Genomic DNA, 27,123 nt, shown 5'->3' with positions numbered 1-27,123 from the left:
AAGAGTAAAGCATAATTAAATATAGAGTACAACTGGTGTAAAAAATGGGAAAGAATCCGTAAATTATAGATTGCTATGTACAAGATAATTAAGGCGTTACACATTGAAATGTATTAACAGTTTTAATACATTCTCATTAATTATAATCTAATTATAATATACCCGTCTATATAAACATTGTTAGCTGCCGAAAAGGACCTTCTCACGTCTCCGAATGTCTCGAAGTTTTATTTCGATTTCTTTATATGAATTAACCAAATTATCATTATATGTATTATATTTATTATTACTATATATATATAGTTGTTACTCCTATATACATATAATAATGTTCATGAAGAATGAAGATACATTATATTGTAAGAGTTACGCCGAGAGAAACAATTCAATTATCTTAATTGTATATTGCAAGTATTTCGCGGGAGATTAAAATATATATTTTTTGTGTATTCTAGAAAATTATACGAAATTTAAAGAACTTGTAATCAACAAAACTATCGTAATGATAAAATATGTACGCGATTAACAAGATTTCAAAGTACTTTTCTTCAATGTTCATATAAATATGACGATGTGTAGATCAAAATCTACAAATTGGAAAGCCTATTGATACAACCATCCGAGTTTGCGATTACGAATGTCATTTTTTTTAATCTCAAGCGAATATGTTGACATTCGATACGATTGACAAATATGTCGCGCATATACTAGCAATGAAAATTTCATTACATCATTTATCAACACTTTTATAATACCACATGAGTCGATGATATCTAATTCCGTATGTATGTAATTATGCATTAATACGCGATTGACGGTTTTAATTATAAAACTTTTTTCTAATTTTGAAGACAAATAATCCATATTATAAAGAGAAAATATAAAACAAAGATTTCTTTTAAAATAATTTTGAAGTATAATTATTATTTGACATCTGTAAGATAATTAAATTAAATGACGATAAAACTTTGTTGAAATAAGATAAATTATAATGCTAATTAATAAAAATCAATATTACTTTTATAACATATAGATTCAGGTTGATATTTTTTTTAAGTAATAAAAAAACTATTTTAAAATATCTTTTAATGTTTACGGTAGGGTATACTGGATATGTATTCAGATATGTCTATCTAGAAGATTTCTATGCGCGATATCTTGTTTCGCGGAGTCCGCTCTAAGCCGGACTTTATAATTTAATCGTTAATCGACTCATTTATTAGGTATCTTCGGAGATCATCGCGGATTCTTTCCGTGATAATTACAAGATACGTCGATATGTGTCGATATGCTATGTTCATGTCTAACAAAAAAGAAATATCCAAAAAGTAAAATTTCAGAAAGAAACGCACCTGATTCTTTTCTAGGAACGACTAGCGCGCGTAGTGTTGAGAAAAATTGTGTGTCGCTCATTCGCGAACGGCGTCAATTTTTGGCGATACGTGCTTCTTTGGCATCGACGTGACAGTGGGATCCCCGGGTATTCTTTACTCCATCGTGTCGTACTGAACCTTCTTCACTTTGAAATATCGGTAGGCCGCATAGCCGGTGATTGTTAAAAGAACCGCAGCGGCCAACGTGGAGCCAACTGCAACTGGCGCAGTCTCGTCTCTGTTGGCCCGCGCGCTTAGCGAGGTGCACGAAAATTCGGCAGCAAACTCGTTGTTCTTGAACTTGAACGGTTGCAGCTTCATGTCTCTGAAATTTTTCATTTTCATGACAATCTAATATTCTCTATTTACGCAGTTTACAAGAATAAGAATTTGCCTAACACTAAATCGTATTATGTAGCTATACATATTATTAACTTGTAACAAAGTTCCACATTGAACAAAATGTGGCCATTTGATTTGAAAAAGAATAGAAAAGTCACTTTCGATATTGGTTTGACTTTCATATAAATCTATTTTTAGTTTCAAATATAAGGTAAAATTAAATGTACTTTAGCTAAATTAGAACTTTTGCATTATGTCTGATTTACTGTTTATAACTTAAACACAACTTTGGTTGCTAAAATTAAATCGATAATATGTTGGGATACCTCAAAAGTACGCTGGCATGATTTTTGCCGTCGGTGAGCGAAATCTCGGTTTCTTCGGAACAAGCGTACGATTTTCCGACCGGTGTGGGAAACAGCATGGAGCTATGTTTCTGGCCGGTACTCAGTCGAATAGTCTTGTCTAAAATATTAATAAAATAATCAATTTGACTTTTATAATTAACAATATATTATTTCTCTCGAAAATGTATGTCAAGTGTATCTAATAGTTTTTAATTTACAATAAACTGTATTCAATAGCTTAATTTATTTTTAGTACAAAGTTGATAGTTATTAGCTATTAAAAATAACGTGACTTAATACTATTGCATTTTCTTAAATGCAAAAACATTTCACACGAAATAGCAAAATTGTGCAAAAACTAATAAGATTGACACTTACTTGGCTGAGCAATATGTTCAAAGTGTTTGTCACTGGAGTTATAGGTCAGTTCGATTTTCTCGACATACCAGCGTTCACCACCTGGTGTCTGGAAAATAAAATCGTAGGTCTCGTTAAGCATAGGGAGGAAATCTGACAAGGTTTATCATTCCTTCATATAAAAATCAAGATTACTAGGATTGTGCTAAGAGATCAGATACAATATAGCAAGACATACTTCTAAATATAATTTTGGTATATGTATAAGTAATATCTCATCAATCGATACCTGCGTTTTGTTCTAGGATATCATTTTTAATGAAATTTCTACTATTTTTATCCCAAATGTGGTAATTACTCGAACCGAGATGTTAATTCGTGGAGTTAATTCGAGACATTATCTCGTGATAGTTTCTAACACGCAATCAGCGATATGAAGGTGAAAATCAAATGAACTATATCTCGGTAAAAGGGTCACGTATCGATTTTCACAAAAAGCAGTACCGTGTCTGGCAATTAAAACGATTTATCTTTCGTATAATTGCCTCTTGACCGGCGCAAGAATTTATCTCACGACACAACTGTGGAAATATATAGACTACACGATGTTATATATAAAAGATTACCTTAGCGAAGCTCCAAGATAGTACGAAGGCTTCCCATTTCAATGACATTGTCACCGTGTTTTCGTTATCACAATTTCCGGTCACAATTGCATCGTTAGGTACGTAGATATCCGCTTCCTAGAGATATCAATATCAATTATATAATTATCCGTCGTTGTGCTCATTGATCCAAGATTTCCTGTTTCTTTTGGAATTTAATTCATATGCATTTCTTACTTGATCCTCGCCGAGTTTTGTGCGATATTTAACAGTGATGAGTGCATCTACTTGAAGAAGAATGCAAGCTTGTCCGTTGCTTCCATCCAGCCGATACAAGGGTTCTTCGGTGGAAAACGATTTGTGTGTGGTCGATGTGGTTGAGGGCACGATCGTGGTTGTTTTGAGTTCAGAATTGACTATCGGCTAAAAAAGAAGATTACAATGTAATATTATTAAAAAAGAAATTATATTTACTTATAAAATAAAATAATAAAGCTGTACATATTGACTCATGAAAAATTATTAATAAAAATTGTTCGGTAGAATTTTTATTATCTAAAAAATTGCTCTCTCTTTCTCTCTCAATAAAATTTTCATTTATAGTTTGTTGTTATATTCTAGAAAGGTAACTTCCGCTCAAAAGCTTATGACCTTCTATAGAAGGTCGTCTGTTATTGTAACATAAATGTACGAGTTTTGCAATAACAATTTTTTGTTGCAATAACAACTCTATGTGTAACGAATCATTAATATAGAAACAGGTAACATAAGTCAACGTTACAATATGTATAAATTTGCAATTACAAAGCATAAGAAGGAACATAAGCCGATGCGGGTGGTAATAGTAAAAGTTTCCACTAGAATGCCGCGAAGTCTTTGCACGATGACGTCACATAATACCATCGAAATGTCAAGGAGTGCAGTAAAAGCAGCTATCGGATGTTATAAAAGCTTAACGCCAAAGAGGTCAACAAATCCACTGTAAATATGTTTTGAGTCTAAGCGCACAAGCGTGTGGAAACTCAGAAAAAAAACACAGAATTTAATAAAGTTATAAAATTTATTAAGTTTGAACTTAGCAAACGGAATTTGCAAAGCTTAACGACTTTTCATCTTCTCAACATTGAGAGTTAACTTCAGAATTAATACGTCATTTGACGTCACTCTGCTACTGGGTCCCATTAATAAACAATTATAACATTTTTCACGATGGTGAGAAATTATTTGAGAATGCCTCAGAACTTTATATCATAATTTCACGGTTTAATAGTCAAGTGATTCTGACATCATAACACTTTATACATATAAGAAGATATTAATGGAAGTCTGAACACACAAACAAGTTATTGATATATTTAAAATTTCATCAGTTGTCTAATACTTTAACGTATCTAAATGCACTAACACATCTGTAATTTTGTAGTACTATATGGTATAATGTCTTCTGCAAACTATGTTTTATCTCTGCATTCTTTAATCAAGAAGAGAGCTAATTCTTTCTTAACAAAAATTTATTTTATGGAAAAAACAAGTTTTTAATTGCAACAATAATATATATTTAATATAATAATGTTTCATTCCAACTATAAATATTTTAATTAATATATGTAAAATTTGATAATATATAGAAAAAAAATATATATATATATATAAATAGAGAGAGAGAGAGAGAAAGAGATTTATATATTTTATATATATATATTATATATATATATATTTTATATATATTATATATATTTTATATATATAAAATACATAAATCTCTTTAAAAATAAGCATTTCTTTACCCTCATTTTAATTGTCACATTGCGAAATGTCGCATTAGTAAAATCTTCGTTTAGAGGTCATAACAGCGCTAGTGGCATTTACTGCTAGGAAGTTATATGACTATCATGCAACAGCGATGAAATGTAAATTTCAAAACGCGTATAGTTCAACGAAATATTTGCAAGCAGCAACAGGCTACCTACGTTCAGCGGAAATGATAAACAGTATGAGGAATCATGCTCGATCGAAACGATTTCGTTTCCTTCTTGACACTTTACAGCTGGAGAGAATCGAGCTAATCTGATGGCGATAATTTTATGAAGACTGATACAAAAAATTGTAAATATTACGTTTCTAAAGTTATATTTTAAAAAGATTTTGTTTGATAAATATTAGCTATGATGTTATCATAATAAATAGAAAATTAGCCTTCTTTTGTTTCAATTTTAATTTTATCATTGCAGCCTTTTTTGTACGTGTAAGTTACGATTAGCGTCAAATGTGGAGATTAAAATATAAGAGTGGATTAAGGGGTAGCAGGAATAAAGTCAAGGTCGGGCCAAGAGTTGTATGAAAGTTTTGATAAGATTGCTTTACGTATAACACAGCGCTCCTTTATGAATTCCACGCATTATCATACGTTATAGCGATGGCGTAAAACCGCTATTGTATCCGACCGACGTAAGGTCAGCCTTGAAAAAAGCATAGGTCCTTACTGCGGTGGAGATTTTCAAACTTTTCTGAAAAGGGGGACACACATAATTGCGCCGTATCATATAATCGAATAATAATGTTCGAAGCTTTCTCGGGGGGCGTTAATTATCGGATTTAAACCTTAGGTTAAATAGGCCTCCGTAATAAGCGGTAATACGATTACGCGCAGATTTAGTAATGCAGCTTGCGTATGTAGGAGCGGTCGCCGCCCACTACTGTAAGGACATTAGCATGTAGACGTATATGTACGGATATACACGATCCAATGTGGTGTTTTTTCCCCTTCAACTGTATTAGCGTAACGTTCCACGAATCCATTTAAATAATTACTCCTGCGTATAGGCATATAAATCGCTGTATTTCTAAAAGTGCGTATTGGTCGCTGAAAAAAAGTACTGTACACGTTTATTCGGAATTATAATTGAATCCAGAAAAGGAATTGAGAGAGCTTTCGAACAGCCATTTAATACGGCAATAAAATTTTAAAAAGTTTAGGTGTAGTATTGTGAAAAAACAGAGAGAGAGAGAGAGAAAGAGAGAGGGGGGGGGGGGAGAGAATGTAATATGAATGAATAAAGAGTGGAAATATCGAATAAAATTTGTTTACCAAGGGCAATCTCGTCTTCGGAGTAGGATATTCCAGGAAGATTTTCGACATTCTCCGTGTGGTATAACGTTGCTCGTCCACTTGTCGCGGCATCGGCGAAGGAAGGGGGATACTAAACGCTATGCCCGTGACACACCCTGCCAAAAATTATTTTTATAAAAAGGAATGTCGCGATATCACCATACACACAGTAGTTTTGTCAAGTTTAAAAGCAAATTAGAAAAATTAAAAAAAAACTTTTATGAAAAGTCCATTATCTAATTTACAACGTCCGTGTTGTCCCTTGCTTGGAAGACAGTTTCCTCGCGTTCCCTTTAAATTACGGAAGTTAGGTTTAAAGAGAAATTAGAGTGAATATTAAACGCGTGTAAAATTTAAAAAGTATGCCTTAAGACTGAAGAAAATACAAGATAGAAGTTATATTTGTATCTTTGATTGTAAAGAAGAGCCCCGCTCACACACATCATTTATCTAAAAGTTTTACATCACTCGTGAGATTTTATTAGAATGACATTTATCATGTCAAAGTCACGTCATTTGTCATCTTCCTCACACATACACACACACATTCATATATTTGAAGCAATAGTATGTCTATTAATAATATAATCGCGTAATTACAGGATTGAAATATCAAGAAAACAATGTCCGAAAAACTATTCATTGTAAAAATTCTAATTAAAGTCAAGTATATCGATACATAGATAAAAGCACACGACCAATTTTTATGATTCTTTTCCGCAATAAGTGAATGACGTAAAACACAGTTTCGACGAGCTTTCTCACTTATCGTTATTGACATTTGCCACTATAAACCTTTGACATACTATGTGTATCAAGAAATAATCCTGTACATAATATCCCTTATCACTTCCTATATATATATATCTTACTCTGCTTTTCTCTTTATATACTCAGAACACTCGAGTAATCGTGAGAAGACTCGCTCACGCAATCATCTTATTGTTAGTAGAACTTTTTCCATTCGAATGATAACGTCACCAACGGATCTAACATAAGAATTAAATGGCGCGGTTCGGTAATCATGCTTGACGCAATTCCCATGATCACAACGTATACAAGAATTAAATGGCACGACTCGCTTCTCGCGAAAGCGAGGAATGGATAATAACGGAAACGCGTATCGGAGCACTCTTTTCTTCAGCAGAAAGATGTCACTCGACTTTCTCTCTTTCTTTCGGAAAACTCACACAGTAGGAAAATCGCCCTGCAGTGTTCGCCCCGACGTGCCATAACGCTGCCGCTGTTGATCCTACTTCCTAGGGCACTCGTTACGTGCCAATCAAATTAGACGGAAGAACGAGGAAGGATATGTTGTTACGCGGAAATATATATAAAATCGCGCCCGATACGTATGCTCGGCAACAGGACGGTTGCTCGGTGGCGACGTTCGCGAGGCTTGTGAGGAGAAGCGAGAGAAAGCTCGGGACCGTGGACGGATCGATAGCGGGGCGGTTTTCAGCATGCGCTACTACGCGGCTGCCGTTCTGCACAACCCGGTGGAAAAAGCACTACTCCGGCCACCGGTGCCACCACCGCCGCCGCTTCCCCGCCGATGACGTCGACGTCGACGTCGACGTCGGCGTCGGCGTCGGCGCCGATATCAGCCGTCTCGTTGTCAGAGACTGTTCATTCACATCAAACGTGCATCGAATCTACATTGAATCTAGCCGAGACTGATATACTTCGCGCAAGCATAAGTATAATAAAAACGAAGCAAAATTAAGAAACTCGCAATTTTTCTTCCTTCGACATATTTCAAAAAAAATTACTCGATAGCTTTCCCGACTCCTTTTGCGAATAGAAATTAAAGTCGTTACTTTATTATAATTAGCTCCCTCGTTTTGCCATACATCGACAACAAATTTTACTTGAAGATATATATATATATATATATATATATATATTAGATATAAATCGAGAATGTACAATATCTGCTTCAGTCCAACAATTTTCATATTCGCGTATGCTCGTTATTAATGAAAGAGATCTAACAAAAGACGCGTACTTATCTTTTCACAATCAGAAAAGATTAAGGAAGTTAACCGAGAAAAGTTCAAGGAGTTTTTGAAGAATGACACTTTTATTTTTCTATCTTTTCAAGGACTTGATAAAAGGACCACAAATCATAGTCGAAATGTTGGATCCTTGAATATTATATTAATAAATGGCCAGTCGGGTCGAATTAAACCATCTTCTTTGTTAATTATTACTGACGAAGGCGAAGAAATAAAGATTACCTTAGGTTTCTATTTTTTTCTTTTTATTCGCACACACAAGTTTCCCCGCTGAGAAGTAAGACCCGCCGTAATCTCGTGTAGTTTATTTCTTAATATATTTCAAAACTTTTTTAATCATAAACACACCGGGTATCATATATAATAACTCGTGTGCAAGTAGCACACACAAGCTCTGACAAGAACTTCCGCCACTTTTTCATTCTCGCTACGGGCTACGGGCGAAGATACGTGATGCAGCACACAGCACAGGCGCGGCGCGGTGTAGTGGTGCAACTATAAGTCTTACTATACAGACGAATACATATGCGGGATCGCAGAGGTCATATTTCGGTGACCCGACGTGGGCGGCTCGTTATTCGAAAGTTGGAAATATACCGTCGAACCGTCAATCTCTCCTCAAACTGGATAAACGCGCGGCTTCTACAGAATATATATTTTAAGGGCTCCTATAAGAGCATTAAGATTCACGAAATTATTACGCACAGCGTAATGCCAATATTGCCAATGCAATGAATTGAATCTGTAATCTGTCAGCGTAATTTCAGAAATTCAGATGTCCAACGTAATTACGCGATGGATTTTCTTTCTCTTATAATATTTTGTTTGCGCTGTATATTATATATTATAAGCCTCACTTAATAAAGAAATAGCAAAATAGTATATTTTAAAGTTTTAAGGCAAAATGTAAAATAGGGCAATAAAACATAACAAAATCTACAGGCAACATTTATAAAATTGTGCACGTAAAAGTTATACGTATAATATGCAAAGAAATATTCAAAAAAACATTGAAATAAACTAGATATTTTCAATAATTTGAGAAAAAATGCGTGAAATACATAACTAAGCTACATTTTTACATGCAACCCTTGCAATTGTAAACTCGATCTTAAAGTAGAGCAAATTTCCCGCAGAAACCTTTCGTCCTTTTTCGTGGAAAATTTATCTCGAGATTTATCTTGGGATTTTGTGTTGAAGAGTGGAAGCAAGTGCAACCGGTTTAGTTACGAAGCACAAAACTATGGCATTTACGTGACTGCGCCAAGAGCGAGAACGATATATCAAATGGAATGGGTTAATGTCTCTGTGCTGAAGGCATATTTTCGTATAAACGCCCACGAATGAGTACGCCCACGCAAATCTCGATTCATTCCAGCTTGATTCATATAAACCGCAGTAAAATCATCTACATGTATCGTTCACGTCAATCGATGGATAATTAGACCGCACAATTTTACGTGATATATATAATGTACATACGTTACACTGATGGTCTGTATTTCTAGCGAATGCTGATAACGTGAGCCGAAACTTGCCATGGTTCATTACGACTGATATCGATCTGTTGTCACAAACAGTCGTTGACCGTCTATTTATTTTATTCTAACGGTTCTTCACTCTATCGACTTTCTCCCACTTTTCTCATCGATCTCTGTACAAGTACAAGTTATGTGGACGGATATCTAACGATTCTAATGGTCCTTGTCACATATATTACAAAAGTCATCCTCTCAGTAATCTTCAAGAGGTTTTAACTGTCGCTCGTTGTTTACTAAAAAGACAAAAAGTTATTAATAAAATATATTTAATGAATAGAACGTAATTTTCGAGTGTACATTTAAGAAGGTATTTATAGATATATTATACAATGATGGACCTTGTTATAAAAAGACGTGGTAAATATATTTTTTACAACAAGGTTTATTATTGTACGGTTCGCGTAGAAATTAAATTGGAAACCCATATGTGAAACCATTTTATGTTAAGAAATAACTTTCGTATAAGGGTCACTAAAAAGGTAGATATACATATGTATGTATGTATAACTCTGTCCTCTGTTACACAGTAATACACAAGTTGGGTTTGGGTTTTTTTTAGAGTAAGAATGCAGGGGGGAGGGAGGGTCCTCGCTTATACATGCATCATGTATTATTTTTACATACATATATTAATCATTTAATTATGTCTTTCAATACTGAGAATAACTCAGTATTATATTTTTTAAACTTATTTCGTTAACAGCTTTTTTAATGAATAACGAGCGACGGTTGAAATCTTTAGGTTACTTTAGAAGGATGATCTATATGTATATGAAAAAGACAAGGTCATTAGAGGTGCCTCCCCTAAAGAGGAAAGAACCCAGGTAGCAGGATGACGTCTAAAGACGTTTTAATGACATTTTATTGACGTCATTAAGACGTTATTATATGTCAGTTGACCTCACTCTGCTACCTGGAAATTGCTTAATATACTTACACAAAAGTCAACACTCTTTAGTTTCATTTTTCTACGCTTTCTCGTTACTCTCGGGGTTCTATAATAGATTAGAGTTCTGGAAAATTTTAACGCTCACGACAAATTTTCTACCGATCTTCCCATTACGGAAGACATTACCATCAGGTAATTACCCTTGTGCAAAAAATTCTCAACGTTGTAGGACGTTGCTTCCAGATGACACTATATACTAGGGTATGTCATTTTGGAGCAACTTTTTTTTTCATTTCACGAATAGTATATATACTTGCAGGAAGGTAAAATAAAATACCTGTTAAAATTTTAGCCCTTAATATTAATATTAACAGGTCGCTCATCACGATTTTTTATTTTTTATTTAGTAAGATAGAAAAAATTTTATAACTATCTAACAAACAGTAATACAGCATTGCGCCACATAGATTTTCTGTAGTAAATTTACCGCTCTACAAAAAAGATCTCTTATCATTTTTTCATAAATTCAACTGTTCAAAAGATATTCAAAGTTAAAGTTTGATAAATTTTATAAAAATTGTTTTTGCTTCTTATGAATGTTGTATCATATCGACTATCAAAAATTATGAAATAATTAATACATATTTTTGTAGAAAATTTAACGATCTACAAAAAAGGTCTCTTATGTTTTTTTCATAAATATAACCATTTAGACGATATTAAGGTTTAAAGTTCAAAGTATAAATAATTTAACAGGTATCTTATTTTACCTTCCTGCAAGTATATATGCTATTCGTAAAATGAAAAAAAAAAGTTGCTCCAAAATGACACCCTATATACCAATGCAAAATGCAGCACGAACTGAACGTAAAGCCTGTTGAAATTGCCAGATGGCGACAGCAGTCCTATCGCCGATCGAGAGAACTGATAATAGGTCTGTTCTGTTCTTTTCAGCTGAACAGCTGAACTTGTTTGGTTGCACGGTTCATCTTTTTTCTTTTTCTCTCCAACATGAAAAGAAAAAGAAAGAAAGATGAATCGTGCAACCTCAGCTGAAAAGAAGAGTGCAGTAAGCTTTTGAGCCGTAATTGACTAATCACACAGTCAAATGTGAGGAGAATAAAAATCGACTGTGATTGGTCAAAGCTCTTCTTACGGATCAAAGCTTACTACACCTGTTGTAGACGGCCTTTCAAACAATTGAAAAATATAGAAACATTTTCAAAAATATTTAGAAAATTTTGGACGAGCTATTAATAAGTGATTAATGAACTCGCTTTTACTATTAAACTGAAGCCGCATTTGACGCGCATGCGCGAAAAAACCGGCGTTAACAACACTAACTGGAAACTGGAATCGCTCGTCATCGCACGTCATCGCAATCGCGAGTGATCGCGAGCAGAGGCCAAAGCGGAGTTATTTTCGTAACGTAACGATTCACCCGAGATATATGATATACGGCAAGCGACGACCCTGCAATCTGCAATCTGTACGGCTCGCATCGCTTGCATGGTCGTTCGTGGGATGGGAACGCGACGTTGATGATTGACAGGATCTCTCGGAGTTCGGAGTGATTCTCGCGCCGTGGAATATGCTGACGCTGAAAGTAAGGCAGAAGAGCATATCTGAACTGATGAGAGAGAGAGAACTCGCGTGACTTCCGAGAGTTGCGAGAACGCTGCTTTTGGTTTCTAGGCGACCGTTGTTAGTTGCTCCTTTAGGCTTAGACGCGCTCGTGTCCTTGAGAATTTCTTGCCGAGAGGAGTGAGGGGCAGTTCGGCCGCTTCCATCGAGCCCGAAGGAAAGATGTCGTTCGAAGACGAGAAACGTAAGGAATCGCTTCCAATAGTTCCAATGACTGATCAATCAAATAGAAAACAATCCAAGGGCTGTAGAGTAGTATCTTAATATTTTTCCGTTATTTCTTTAAATAGAAAAATTCTTGGCCATGTCGCCAGAGGAAAAGAGGAACTTTTACAAGGCAAAGGTAACGACTCTTGATCAGATTCCCACATGGTCAGAGTATTGGGACAAAAACAAATCCAATATCGCCAAAACTGTTGAAAAAGTTGAAAAAGTCGACGAGGCTGTGGCTAAGAAAGTATCGATGTGGCAAGGAGACATAACGTCGCTCGAGATAGACGTGATTGTCAATGCTGCTAATTCGAGTCTTTTGGGAGGTGGTGGAGGTACAAGATATTCCCATTAGAACATTTTGTATGCTTGAGAGATATAAAATATTTCTATATCAAATAATAAATTTGTATATATTTCAGTCGACGGAGCTATTCACCGAGCAGCAGGGCCAAATTTAAGGAAAGAATGCGCAACGTTGGGAGGATGTAGAGTTGGCGAAGCTAAAATCTCGGGAGGTTATATGCTGCCAGCTAAATGTGAGTAATACACAATACACACGTGCAAGAGCTCAACTCAACACAATTTATATAACTTATTAAACACGTAACGTTTAAATAACTTTGTTTCAGATATTATCCATACTGTTGGTCCGCAAGGTGAAAAGCCGGATAAATTGAAAGAATGTTACGAGAATAGTCTGATTCTGGTTAAAGAAAATCATCTGCGTACTGTCGCATTTCCATGCATATCTACTGGAATTTACGGATATCCGCAAAGACCAGCGGCCAAAGTGGCTTTATCGACAGTTAAGAAGTTTCTTCTCGATAATAAAGATGCTGTAAGACTGCATATATATTCAACAACGTGTTATTTTACGGCCAAAAATGAAGCACATGAACGTTTTATTATTTTTCAGGTGGATAGAATCATCTTTTGCTTATTTCTGGAAAGCGATAAAGATATATATGAGGAGCTGTTGCAAAAGTACTTTGCAACTTAATTAAATGTTTGTTGATAGATAAGTTTCTACTTGTGCAAAATAAAATTCTTCGCAAGGTTCAATACGTAATCTTATATATCGTATTTGAAAAATAAATATTCATGCGGAGTAATATAACCCTAGGTATTTTAAGTCAGGTTATTCCCTTTTCAACTTTCGTTTATTTTCAAATGTAAAACGAATCAATAACGCTGCCAGCCGCTAGACGGCTAGACGACAACTCGAGCTCGAGGTGAACGACGGCGTCGAATTTAAATGACGCGCGGCCAGCTGGATCGCTGGATGACTGATGGCGGCGCTTGGCGGAGCGCGCCGCCATCTTGAAAACTCCAAGTGCCGTGCGTCCGTGCGTGGTGCGTGTGCGTGGCGATAGGTGGGGGACGGTCGGTCGTTAATGCGGGGCATCTCGGAGTTCGGAGTACGCGGGAACGTTGTCACAAATGGGCGAATATCCCTGAGCGTCGAGGACCGGGGACCGAGCCGCGCGCACGTCGCGATTCGCGATTCGCGGTTGTGTCGCGCGACACGGCACGTAAGACGTAAGGGCAACGCTGCCACGGTCGCGCGTCGCGCGTTTGTCGTTGGTCGGTGCCGTCGTGGTCGGATTGGACGGCGTGGTCGGAATCGTCGCTGTCGTCGCTGTGGCCGTCGTTGCCGCTTAACCGCGGCTCGCCGCCTTTCGAGCACACCCAACGACCCAACCAAAGGAGCAGGGGAGCTCGCACGGTTCACCCTGTTCGGTCGCTCGGCTCGCTCCTCGTTGCTCCCCGCCGATCTGCCGCACCGCCGCTGTGGCCGCTGTGCGATCGCGATCGCGATCGTACGCCCAGTGACTAGTGAGCAGAGTGACTAGAGTGAGTACAGCAGTACAGTCAACAGTGTGCGCGCCGTGAGAGAAAGAGGGACAGAGAAGGAGAGAAGAAAGGAGGAGCACAGTGTCGATAGTAGGAGCGGTGTGGTCGTGTGGTCGTGTGGTGTGGCGATCGCGCGCCGGTCGGTTGGTCGGTATCGCGTACAGCTCCGACTGCTCCGAGCGTCGCTGGTCGCGAGTCCGCGAGCGTGTCGTGTCCGTCCGCCGCGCCGTCCGCGTGGAAAAATCTCGTCGTAGTCGTAGCCTACGCCCGCTCGGAGTCGATTCGTCGTCGTGCAACGCGAGGAGAGCACGAGCGAGCGTGCCGTAATGGGCGAACGAAACGTGCATGCGCTCGCGGCGTGAGCACAGCAGCATCATCTATTCATCTTCGCGTCCGACAACTCCGACCTCGGACGCGGGCGGAACGTGGAGAAATCGCGTGCGAAATTTCGCTGGGTAGAGAGAGAACGACTGAAGACGAGAGAGGGAGAGGGAGAGAGAGGAAGAGAGCCCCGTCACTTGATTTCGACGAGAGGCGAGCAAGAGGTGGACGGACGGACGGACGGAGGTCCCGTAATCCTGAATGGCCGCCGCGGCCGCTTTCTAGGTTACTGACGGACAGGCAGGAGAGCGCGGCGAACGCGCGCGAGAGAAAGAGACGGGGAGAGAGACACACGGCCAAGTGAAAGAAACGGCGATCGGAAGAGGTGAAACCGCGAGAAGAAAGAAAGGAAGTAAGAAACGAAGCTGGTAGGTGCGCGAGTGAGAGCTAACGACGCTCGTCCGAGAGAGCGAGAGAGGGACAGACACACACCGAACGACCGTGAGCGTTCTCGCACGCGCGCGCGCGCGCGCGCTCACGCTCACGCGCACCCCCGCCCCCGTCGAGACTCCACGAGTCCGCGACGACTCCACCATCTCCGCCGATGTACGGCCACCGAGGAGGCAACCCGCGAACGCCGTGTTCTGGACGTCTCTCTCGTGCCCGTCGGCGAAGTCTTGCCGTCACCGTCGCCGTCGTCCGCGAGTCGTCGCCCGCGCCGACGGAAGTCTAAGCCGTCGGTGCCGCTGCCGTGTTCGCGGACATTTCTCGGGGTATCCGCGACAATCGACATCGCCGCTACTATCGTACACCGTTACGACCGCTACCACCTACCACCGCCACGACCATCACGACGATTCCTACCGCTATCGTCGATCGCCGCCGTCGCCGCCGCCGTCGCCGCCTTGGTCCTCGTGCGTCCTCGTAGCCGCCAACGTCGTCGCCGAGGCTTAGCTCTCGCATGTATGCATCTCGACACGTAAGTATGTATTTATTATCCGGAGTATTCGGAGTGCGAAAGGATGGCGAGGGAAAAGGAGAGAGGGAAAGAGAGGGGGGGGGAACTCGCGTGTAACGTTTCTATACGTGTATGTGTGTGTGTACTGTGTATACATACATATGTGGGTAGCATGCGAGAGAGTTGCGTGTGCGTAGGTGAGTGCACGATGTCCTAAGTGTCCAAAAAAACAGGGCGAGAGACGAGGGAGGGGTAACCAGTCGAGCTTGCCGCGAGGAGTCACTTGGCTTTTCTTGCTCTTCTCTTTCTCTCTCTCTGTCTCTCTCCGTTCGTCTCTCCTCCTCTCTCGATTTGGCTTCGAGGAGGTTTTCTGCCCCCGCTCTCTATTTTCGTCTCTTTCTCTCCCCCCCCATTTCGCTCTCTTTCTTCCTCCGCGTATTTCAAGTATTTCAACCGGTGCACGGCGCTTGCTTTTAAAATCCTGCATTTTCGTCCATCGCCGCTTCTCGAACGAGAGGAAGGAAGATCCTCCTCCCTTTTGGGAGCGGCTTTCCCGACCCCGTCACACCGTGCTGATTCGCTCCGGGATCGATCCGCGGGCTGTGTATCCATATTTGTTAATTTCCTCTTTACGCGATTTGCTCAAATGCTCAATGAACGTGGCACGCGATTTCCGAATCTCCAAATTTTAACCTTTTAACGTTAAGATTCGGTTTACCGGCATACCCCGGTATACGCCGTGAGGGTTCTGCTGTCAAGTATAAAACATTAAAATCCAGAGAAAATTAAACATGAACGTGTTCGCGACATCGTATCCCTCGTTAAAGATCGGTGCTCCATCGCGTGTGTGGATGTTAGGCGGCGAAATCGATGCCGTTTTTTATCGTCTGAAACGTGAATCGTGACGCATCCGACGCATTTAATATAGTCGGACGAGTAGACGCGAGAAATGCCAATGCAGACTGCTATTCGTGAAAAAATTTCTCGCTCGAGAAATAAGTTCTAGAATAGATCTTAATTGGGTGTGAATATTAATCGAGAAGATATTTGCTTGTCTACGTTCAACGCGTGAGGATCGCATACACAAACAAAGGGTGCAAGTTTTCAAGTCGAACGAAACTTCTGTTTCCGTCGCATGCGTGTCGCGTCGTTCGATCTCTGGAATACCAGCGCGCGCGATTATCGAGCGTTTCATATCTCAACTATCGCGGTGGCATGTCGCTATACCGTCTGAGGCAATGTCGAGGCACATGTGTTAAAAGCTCATTAAATGTCATCAAAAATTCAATACGTTACGTTAGCACAAATGACTCAATTTCGAAAAGAAAAAAAAACGAATCGTGGACTTGCATGGAACTGTAATATAGTTTGGTTTTTTTAAAATTATATTTTGTTATATTTTATGAGTTTAATCGTTATTGAGTGCCTCACATTGTCTTGCTACGATATAATTTATCCACTAAACGACCAAACCATATAAACTTTAAGACACTTCTTGTGTATCTTCGATGTACAAGACATCTGCTATTTTTGCAATAATTGAAATAGGTATCATTCAAGTCAATAATATAATTCAAAAGCAGTTTAAAGTTAACGGATGATGCTCCATAACGTTTTATTGGAAAACGGCTTAACAATTTTTTCTTTTTGTATAATTTGTCCGTTAATTTTAATTTTAGCTGCAGATTATTACGATAATATTAAAATTAACGAATAAATTGGAGCAAAGCGCAATTGAATTGAGCACGCACGCCTAAAAACGCGTAACGGGTAATCTGTTATAAAACAGAATAACGGATTTCTCCCATGGCGAAGGTATCAAAGCGTCATGGCGTGTGCATCGAAATGTGTCACGATAAAGAATAAATAGCATCTGCTTTCCATAATTACGTAGAAAGCTGTGGTTCAGGCAATCCGCTCGTGTGCTATTGTTTACGCATTGACGCTCAACGATTTCATATTATCATATAATCGATGCGTGGTAAACGTAGCTTCGCAGGGTTGTGATGAAATAAAACTTTTCGCATTCACAAGGCACACAAAGTAACGAAAGTTCAATTAAGCTTACAAATCACTTTCATGTGATACAGACAAAAGTTTATTCCTAGTTTAAATTTTACTCACCGAAATACGCAAAATGGAAATCTAATTTTAATTATGTTTAATTATCTTAATGTTTAAGAACGCCAACCTTTTCTTTGTAAAATGCATCCTGAGTTACGATACCTGCGTTCGTTTTGTCTGAAACTTCTCGAACAATATTGACCACTCACCGTAAAGTATGCATGTACGGCTTTGGTATTTATTGTATCGGAAACATGTTATTGCAAAAAGTTTCTATTGTGGCAACACGTTGCCGTCCCATTGAGTGGCTCGGAAACGTGTTCATGACCGCCCATTTCCTTGTAGTCGGCCAGCATCGGTCACTCTCTTGCCGATCGAAACAGTTTTTTATTACTTGTCTGGCTCTCCGTCCATCCTTTCCTTTCTCTCCCTCGAAAGAGTATGCTGACCTCTCCATCGATTGATCGTAGAAAAATTTTACTTTAGCCCTTTAGCGAATATCTACCGATCATAAAGGAATTTTAATACTTTGATATTAGATTCAATTCAAATTAAACTTTTAAAGAAATATATTTTCATAAAAGAACTTGTTAGTTATGGTTGTTGATATGCGAATAATTTAATTTATACACGTCGCACTTGAAAATATACAGTTGCATATTTTCGCTATGACTAATTTTCTATTATAGTTTAGGAATAACAATAATCTAAACAAAGTTCCACTTAAAAGAGAGAATAATGACTCTAAAATTCACAAGACTGCGTTTCTCGTGACTGAAAGCTTTATGTATAAAAATAGTAAAGAAACAAGTAATAAAAAAACACAGTAATTACAAAAGTAATATAACGGTATACATGCGGTGAGGATTTATCATCAGGAAATATCCCTCGCTCATTCTGCACATTACGTTCTACTTTAATTGCTTTTTGTACTTTCACGTACAAGCGCGTACACGCCGCAATCGGCATTTGATACGCGCGACGCCGCTCGCGTTACGTCGTCATTGTTCTCCTAATGATACACCTAATGATAAACTAACTCGCCGCGCCGGAACAACTCTTTAATGTCGTGTCCCCGTAGGTGTCGCGTCGCACGATACCGCGATGTAATTATCGCGTACTCGTCGACATAGGGTGTACACCACTCACAAGTGTAGTTACCTAACTTTGACAATATCTTATTCTATTTATAATTGCACCTAACAAGGACTATCTAAAATATCAAATTTCTTGACCGCTGGGAAACTTAATTTTTACTTTTATTTTCATTTTTATTAGGATCTATTCTTTTTATTTCGATATATTTTATCGTAAAACTTCTTACAATAAAAAAGTCAAATATGATCTTTTTGAACTCCCATTATTAATTCATCTGTATTTAACACACATTCTTTACATCAGATCGATTTATCGTCGTTTACATTGACTAAATGAGCAAAGGGCGCTTTCAAAGACGGCATCTGTCGTCCATAGAGACGGGGCGGATCGAAAGTAATCTTCTTAGCGCGAGAGGACCCGGCGACGATTTATTCTTGGATTACGCTATGGAAGCCGGGCTTCTAGCTTTATGTAATACCTTTCCTCGTGTGCTATCGCAATTTTGCCCACTGGCAAAAAGCCGCGGGACGTGCTCGAGAAATACACGCGCTCGAGAAGGCACGGCGGAACTGGCGATGTATTGTCCGATAACGGTACAATGGCATTTTGACACGTAGGTCACCGAACAGACCCGATGAAAGACCAACTATTCATATCTACGTTTGATACGATATTGATAATGTTTTGGATAATCCCTACACAAAAGTATTACTGATATCAGCCTCTTTTCTTTGATAATAAGAAAGAAACAACAAAAGTATGGTATATAAACTTTGCACGAAAATCAAAGTAAATAATTGATGTCTATATTACAAAAATATAGTTCGTATTGCATGATTAACAACTGAATCGAGTTTTAAGTTGTACAAGGTATCATTATCGATTCAGACCAGAATTTGATAGCAAAACTTGCTAGAAGCTAGTGTTTACATTACATGTGATATTTGGATATACGAAAAATGATAAGAATTCATTAAATTCGTATTCGGGTCTTGCGCTAATTCTAACGGAATCTGTAGCCGCTCCTGTTTGCATGTCCTATCTGCGCGTGTGCCGATGACCTAGTTCACATAGGGATGCTGGTCTAGGACCTAATTTTGCGTGACTCCAAATACACTCTATATTTCTAATACTTGCATCTGTGAGCACATTATCTTGAAGTGTCTAGAACGTTTTACGAGAAATTTGCATTTCGCACAAGTTTCAACCTTCTACGGATGGTTCCAAATCAAACTTACCTTACCACATTTCCGTACCGTAAACGATTAAAGTTGGCGTAATATTGATCACGATGATTACATATAATTCTGTCACATCATATGTTACGTGTTTGAATGTGAAATAATTATAGAAGAATTTAACTTTCTTTTGATTACGGATATGTGTGTGTCGATGCTTCGGAGCATCAGGAACAACAACGTTCGTTGATATTGTCTATACAATTTTTTATATTGTTCAAATGTTAAATAATGAGAACAGCAAATATCGTCAATGCCATTTCATAGCAATCGATTCGATTTAGTCATAACGTTATAATTACGCATGCACAATTACATCATTGATTGAACGCAACCTCTTTATCATACATGCTTTATCGCGATATAAATTACAATATTCTATGACAGTTACATTATGTTAAAATATACGGGCGACCAGTTTACATAGATACTTAGAAAAATTACATACGCCCCACCCGAAATACTTTCGGACAATTTCGAAGCTTGCGCGTGCGAAATTCGCTCTATAATTAGCGACTAATGTTTCGCAGGTGGCCGCGGAACGAAAGTATATTCGAAACACCTGTTCGCAGTGAAACAACGTCGCCGCGAACATTTTCTTAAGACCGCGACAATTCGTCCCGCGATGTCCTGCAGCTGTTATCACTGACATCGCCTATGGTCATCTATCAAACGCCCGTTTACGTCATCATTGCGCTGCACGCGCGCGAACGTACCCTATGCATGAGCACGCACTTCCGCATGCGTGCGGCGATTCTCATCGCGTAATCTTCTAGTCGGGATTTTATCGCGCTTAATCTTGAAGACACTCCAGCACAATGGCATCTTTAATTAAGCGCGTGAATTCACATTCTCGCACACGATTCCTTATAATGCAGATCTCATAATAGAGGAAAAATGTAACGAAAGTAGTCGCTTGTTAAAACAATTTTTTAAGATATGATGTAATATCGATCATTTTAATACAGATTGGCATTTTTATTTAATAAATTTAAAAAATGTTTTTAACAGTATACATCTGCGATTAAAATTTAATTAAAAATCTCATTGTATTCGTCCGAAAATCAGCTGCAAAATAACCGAGATACTCCAATTTATGCATTTTATATTGTACATATGTACATTAAATCACATTCGTCATTTATTATTCATATAGTGACGTAACGTAATAATTCAGTATCGTAGCATATTTAAGTGACAGAATTGCCTATCGGGATATCGAGCAGAGAAATTTCCAATGCTCGTTTGCTTTTTTTAAACTGACGAACCGCACGATTTTGCTTTCGAATCATCGCGTTTTTATTCGCTAGCCTGTTTCGTGTCACACGCGTGTTAAAAACGTGGTTGTTTAAATCTCTTTGGAGATAATTTGTGCCTAGTTAGAGATAACATCTCTGAAAAAAGCACGGAAAAGTAAAACGGAATCATCAGCGTTAAATGCTAGGATTACATAATATATATTTTTAATATTTTAGATGGGAGGTTGTTTGATAAAGGCGGAAATGTATTGATCTTACTTTTAAGTGTTCATATACATACCTAATAAGGACAGTACGCATTGCACAATCTCGGGGTTGTATCAAAATGCGCCTATATTTATCGAACTAAAAAATACATAAATACGTTTTTCGTAAGCGAGGACACCGCATTTTTATGTAACGTCATGTGTCACATAAGTTACCATTTTTTAATATGTTCATTTGTGAGGTAATAAAATATTTATTTGCTCGTAAAGAGGTGTTTGTCTTGTGAACTTTACGATTTCAATGGTCTGCCGGAATGGGAATCGTTATCTTTACCGGCGCTTGCGGTTCGTGTCATTTCGTTGTTTCTCACCGTTTACGCGTGTTTGATAAACGGTACCGCGCTTTTCAAGTAGGTATTATTTTTTCAGCATGTCTATAAACGGATGCTGAATATGCACGTTTTAATCTTACCGATATAAATTTTCATTTTTATCTTCAATAATTTAACATTTTTAACGATTAGCTTTAATTTCTGGATAACTATTGTTTCATGTCGGATAATATGGAGAATATGAATAATTATTTCTTTACGTTAGATACTTTTAGAGTAATCATATTTTTTAATTTAGTCATTGTGCGATTCCCTTAGTCTTGTAAAGAAAACTCTTTCCGCAATTTCTTTTTTTAATTCCTTGTTCTTGGTTACGTGTCGCTGCACAAAATGCGCATAAAATATGCAGGGAGACTATTTCGCTTTCTCAAACGCGTTAATTTAATATTCATCAGTTTCTACACGTGCGCGCGTGCAAATTATTGTTTGCGCGAGATATGGAAACAGGAATTGCTCAAATATCGACTTCTTTGGCCAACGATTCTTACCGAACGTTGTTTATCAAAAGTAAATCTTTACGTTAACAAAGATTTATGAATAAAAAAAATTAGAAAGTATTGTAATCCATAAATTACATTTTTGTTAAAATTTTTCACTACTTGCTTTTTAATGAAATTATTTGATATATGTAATTTTTATTTCAAAATATTAATTATATTATTTCATTAGGTATCTACGATTTTCGCGCAATGATCTTAAAAAAAAAACGCATTCACCTGGAGTAAATTTTTCTAAAATCGGTGATTCACCATTATGCGATCTGCTCGACTTAAATCGTGAAATTGACTGGATTTTATGGCAATATCGATCGTCCTCCTCGTACGGTCACGTAGCGAAGGAGATAATGCCCACCGGGATTATTAATCTCAATGCTGAGGGACGACTTTCGCCAACCTTGTTTTACCCAACCAATCCCGAGAGATACAAACTTCACAAGCACGCTTACGCTATCAAATGTATATACTGCATAAGGTGATTCACGTAACGTCACATGCGATCTCGATCTTTGAACCCAATGTTAGACGTGACCAAAATTTTAAGAAAAGATACATGTATGTAACAGAAATATTCGACGACAGGGTATTTATAGTAGGTTATAGATTAAATTAGGAATTAATAGTTTATATTATTTGTCGACGCATAAATTTACATAATTAATGAAATTTTTGTGAAAAGGATGCAAATTGTTTCAATAAAGTATTTTTAATTCTAGTTATCAATAACTATAGGATAACTATAAAGGATAAGACTTTACATTTGAATATCAATTTATAAATTGTATAAATTACTTAAAAAGCTGTATTTCAGATTAGTATTTCTGAATCTACGATTATTTTTTTACGGAAAAATTTCTAATATTAATTTGTTTAGATTTTTTTCCACGCAAACTTACATAATGCCGTCATCGTGAGTAAGCACGGGTCACCTGGCATACACGTATCTTTTCCTTTACGACTTACGTTCGTTCTTTTTTTCTGCTGCCGAAGTTTCTCCCTTTCAACTATTTCCGCAGATTTCTTGTTCCGCTCGATTAGATAGAAACTTTAGGTAAAACCGAAACTATGCACAGTGTCATTAGGATTATTGATTTTACCTTTTATTGGTTTGCACCTTTTAATATGATGCGATATAGTTATATTATTTTAAATTAAATTTTTTTCTAAGCTTGATAATATTGACATAACATTTTACTTGTTTAGTCACAGATGATAAAATAAGTAATTTTTTTGTACAATCAAGAAGCTCTTCTCATTTCAAGAAATATTTGTAATAATTAAAATAAACCTTGAAGAGATTTTGAATTGATTTATTGGTCAATTAAAGCGATATAATATAATCACTTTTAACTATATATCTATCGGTGACGTCAATAAATACAAAGTGGAAAGTCTATTTCCAAGGTGTTAATTTTAAATATTTTTTTCACGATTGTAGATATTTTTATAAGAGTAATTTGTCGTAGTTTGTCGTGGCAATTTCAGTAAATTTCCTCATTTCTTTTGACATCATCGGTATATATGGCTCAGCTATCACGCTGTATTAAGATAAATCGCAAATATTCGATAGTGTATCTAATGTTGCGTTGCAAAAGCAATTTTAACACGGTTAATTTTCCGACTTGCGTCTCAGAATATAGACATCGGTAACGTATTTTGCGCGGAAATATGGTCGCACTTGTCGTGTATATATATAAATAGAATTGTAATATACGAACGTATCGCCTTGCCGTGGGTCAGCAGACATATAAGAGCCCAAGTTGGTCCGATGTTACATTCCGTCTGTATCCGTTGCTACGAGGTATGATTCACGCTCGCCTACTTGTGTAAGCTCGACCTGTTTCGGCGTGAAGGATCGTATCCTTTTTAGCCCTTTCCAGACCAACGCGACCACATGTAACCTAACAGTAACGTAAAATTTGAAATTGAAAGAACAAGCTGGTGTTATATGTTAACCGGTCGCTGAACATGTTATTATTCAATATTTCTTGTAAAATTTAACAACTCTATCCACATGAGTTTATTTGAAATATAAAGATATTGTTTTAAGCTAGAACGCAAATAAAGTTTCCAAAATTGACTAATATGACTACACACACATGTTTTGCATAGTTAACATACTTTAAGAATACATGCGTTTTAAGAAGTTACTTTAAATATATATGTTATTATCGTCGATAATAACATATATATACAAATCGAGAGATATATATATGATCGTTTTCAATCGGTACATATGCAAATATACGCTAATTAATAATAATTACGATACGCATTGGCTTGTTGCATGACAATCGCGAAAACTCGTTAGCGCAGATATTTTCGTTGCTCTTTGCCGCGAGTAGCATCACGTCATTCACTTGATCACTTACATTATGCCTCTCCGTATATATAAACAGCGTCGCGCGTAGTGTCGTTTTACGGTTTGGTCGACCGCGTGCAACACATATGTGAAACAATCGGATGATAGGTGTGCGTAGTGCGTACGCCACCGGCACCACACGGATACCACTGGCGGCACCAGCGCGGCGCGGGCGTGGTAATTGAAGCCCACGGTTTACCATACATACCAATTAATAAAGCACACTTTGTCAATCAGTGCGATTGCGTCGCTATATCGGGCGCCGTGTTCAGGTAAGATCGATCTTGCGCTCGGCTAAATTGGGTGAAAATGAGATTATCGATCCTATATACCTAGCTTGGTTAAGGATGGTCCTAATGTCAATGAATGTTGGTAATTACTAACCGAAGATATTTTGCGATAAATACTTTTGCATAAAAAATTTTAATACACTTTAAGTACGTGTGTATTGTTTATATATATATCCTGGATGTTTGCAAGATACGTCGGGATTTATTAAAAATGCTTCTATAATACTCTCTCGCTTTATCTAAAAGCTATTAAGCGAATACCGAATAACCTACTCGCCTATTGACTTTCCCGTTGACATTATAATTTTTTTTATGTCAAGTCATACATGCATCATTAATAACTCATAGATGACCGTATCTTTCGACCGTAATTTTTTTGTTTTTAAATGAAATGTATGAAAAAGGGTCGAAAGCCCTGTTGATGGACCTTATAATCTGACGGATTTGAAAATTATCTTGAACGTCCTTCCTTTATTCCAGGCGTGAGGAGAGAAGAGGGTGCATCGACACAGCGTTGGAGAAAGGTCTAAGGCTGGAGTGAAACTGGCTGGCCTACAATGTCCGCTAGCATGCGGAGCACCCTGCAAACCGTTCCGGAATCCGTGCCTGCCGACCACGTCACAAACTCCAAAGTAAGTTGTCCAAAATCCGATTAACTACGAGTATTTCCTTCCGCAAACTATGGCGGAGGATCGTGCTCGTTGTCCTTTGTGTCTCACATTCTCATCTAGAACGACCGCAACTCTTTTCATTTCGGAGACAATGAGAGATTTTAACTTCGTTAAAAACTTCTTCTCGGGAAATGCAGTTGAAATCGTAGCGGAGGTGAATGGGCTGTTAAATTGGAAGAGAAGTTCGGAAGCTTCACCGTATGCTTTTTTTTAAATATCGCGTGTTATATACGTGCTTGGTGGTGCCGCCCGCAGACACTCCTCGACCTTTGAACCTTTCCTTACCGAACGAACGAGGGTTGAAAATGTCACGGGTGCAAGTCACCTCTTGCAAGTACATACGTTACGATTGACCCTGGCTGATCGACTATACGCGCGATGACATAACACCACGGTTGATTTACTCGGCAAATTCAATTTACCGACGACGAACTTTCTTTTACGCGATTTCGTGACGTTTCCCTAATTTTCGGTTGCGTAATGCAATACGTTGAAAAATTTTGCGAAAAGATAAGTTGTACGGACATATAAAGTCGCGTTTCTGACTGAAAAATGACGAAAAGCTTACGTAAAGTTTATATGGATTATAGTCATAATCTCGTTGTTAATCAAAGTAGTCTTAATTTAAATTCGATTAATTTGCAATCGCAACAATGTAATGTAAATCGCATGCAAAGGTCATTTATTAATTCCGAGACTTCTATTCATTACAGCTGCATAAAACATGCGTGCATATAGAGTATAGAGAGAATCGTTCGTGCAACACGCTCATTATTGTGTAAACAATAGGCAGACATTTTTTAAACGCTTTAGGCACAACAGTTAAAATACATGTTTATTTAATGTCTTTTTTTTCCTCGATAATTCTATATTCGTTTAACGTGGAATATTTTTATTAGCATTATGATAAAAAAGTGCTAAAATACATTTAATCGACATTTAATTAAGGCGTGAATACATACCTAAGAAAAGCCCATAGCAATATTATCCACTTCGGATGGAACGAGTTTCTTATTGTTAGACACGCGGAATCATCGTTCTATTATCTCTCATTGTCTCCGGGTCTGGAATGTTTCGCTGTCGTTCGTAGGTCGATCAACATGTGCCTCGTCACGCGTAATATGTTAAGCCTATGGGTCGACGCTCGCAGACGGAAGAAAGTATCCCATAAAAATGACGTAGTCGCAATGCGTTTTTCAAGGTTCATTGAAGTGAGTTTAGGAGGCTGACTATACAGCCAACTATATAATAAACTCTTGCGAACCTCGCGTCCTAGCGAATTCTCGAAACCTATCGTTGAGTGCATTAAATTCTTATCAAACCGTGTGTTATCGTTCTTGCGACCTCCAGATACTTTGAGTACGTTCTTCCTGTTGCGTGCGTCCTTACGTCGCGCAGAAGGCGAAATGTTGCTCCCTTGTGATATTACACGTATCGCAAAGTTGCTTCGTGACGTCTCTGATAGGGTGATTGCT

General features: G+C 38.0%; 2 protein-coding genes across 2 annotated transcripts; one reads left to right on the top strand and one right to left on the bottom strand.

Moving 5' to 3' along the window:
- Nucleotides 1–1,023: 1,023 nt before the first annotated feature.
- LOC112463225 lies at nucleotides 1,024–7,637 on the bottom strand. Its single transcript, XM_025029473.1, has 7 exons — nucleotides 7,324–7,637; nucleotides 6,113–6,249; nucleotides 3,262–3,447; nucleotides 3,046–3,162; nucleotides 2,441–2,528; nucleotides 2,042–2,180; nucleotides 1,024–1,698 (listed from the first exon to the last, which is right to left on the bottom strand). The coding sequence occupies exons 1-7, from the start codon at nucleotides 7,364–7,366 to the stop codon at nucleotides 1,488–1,490; spliced, it is 921 nt and encodes a 306-aa protein (XP_024885241.1). The 5' UTR covers nucleotides 7,367–7,637; the 3' UTR covers nucleotides 1,024–1,487.
- Nucleotides 7,638–11,909: 4,272 nt separating this feature from the next.
- On the top strand, nucleotides 11,910–13,555 carry LOC112463220 (macro domain-containing protein CT2219-like). The gene is made up of 6 exons (XM_025029468.1): nucleotides 11,910–12,187; nucleotides 12,277–12,409; nucleotides 12,516–12,770; nucleotides 12,858–12,974; nucleotides 13,068–13,276; nucleotides 13,355–13,555. The coding sequence occupies exons 1-6, from the start codon at nucleotides 12,173–12,175 to the stop codon at nucleotides 13,436–13,438; spliced, it is 813 nt and encodes a 270-aa protein (XP_024885236.1). The 5' UTR covers nucleotides 11,910–12,172; the 3' UTR covers nucleotides 13,439–13,555.
- The last annotated feature ends 13,568 nt before the right edge of the window (nucleotides 13,556–27,123 follow it).

This window comes from Temnothorax curvispinosus, unplaced genomic scaffold, assembly GCF_003070985.1.
Source record: "Temnothorax curvispinosus isolate PA1 unplaced genomic scaffold, ASM307098v1 QBEX01013129.1, whole genome shotgun sequence".
NCBI lineage: Eukaryota > Metazoa > Arthropoda > Insecta > Hymenoptera > Formicidae > Temnothorax > Temnothorax curvispinosus.
Note: the sequence above shows the minus strand (reverse complement) of the source record. Positions and strands in the feature narration are given on the sequence as shown.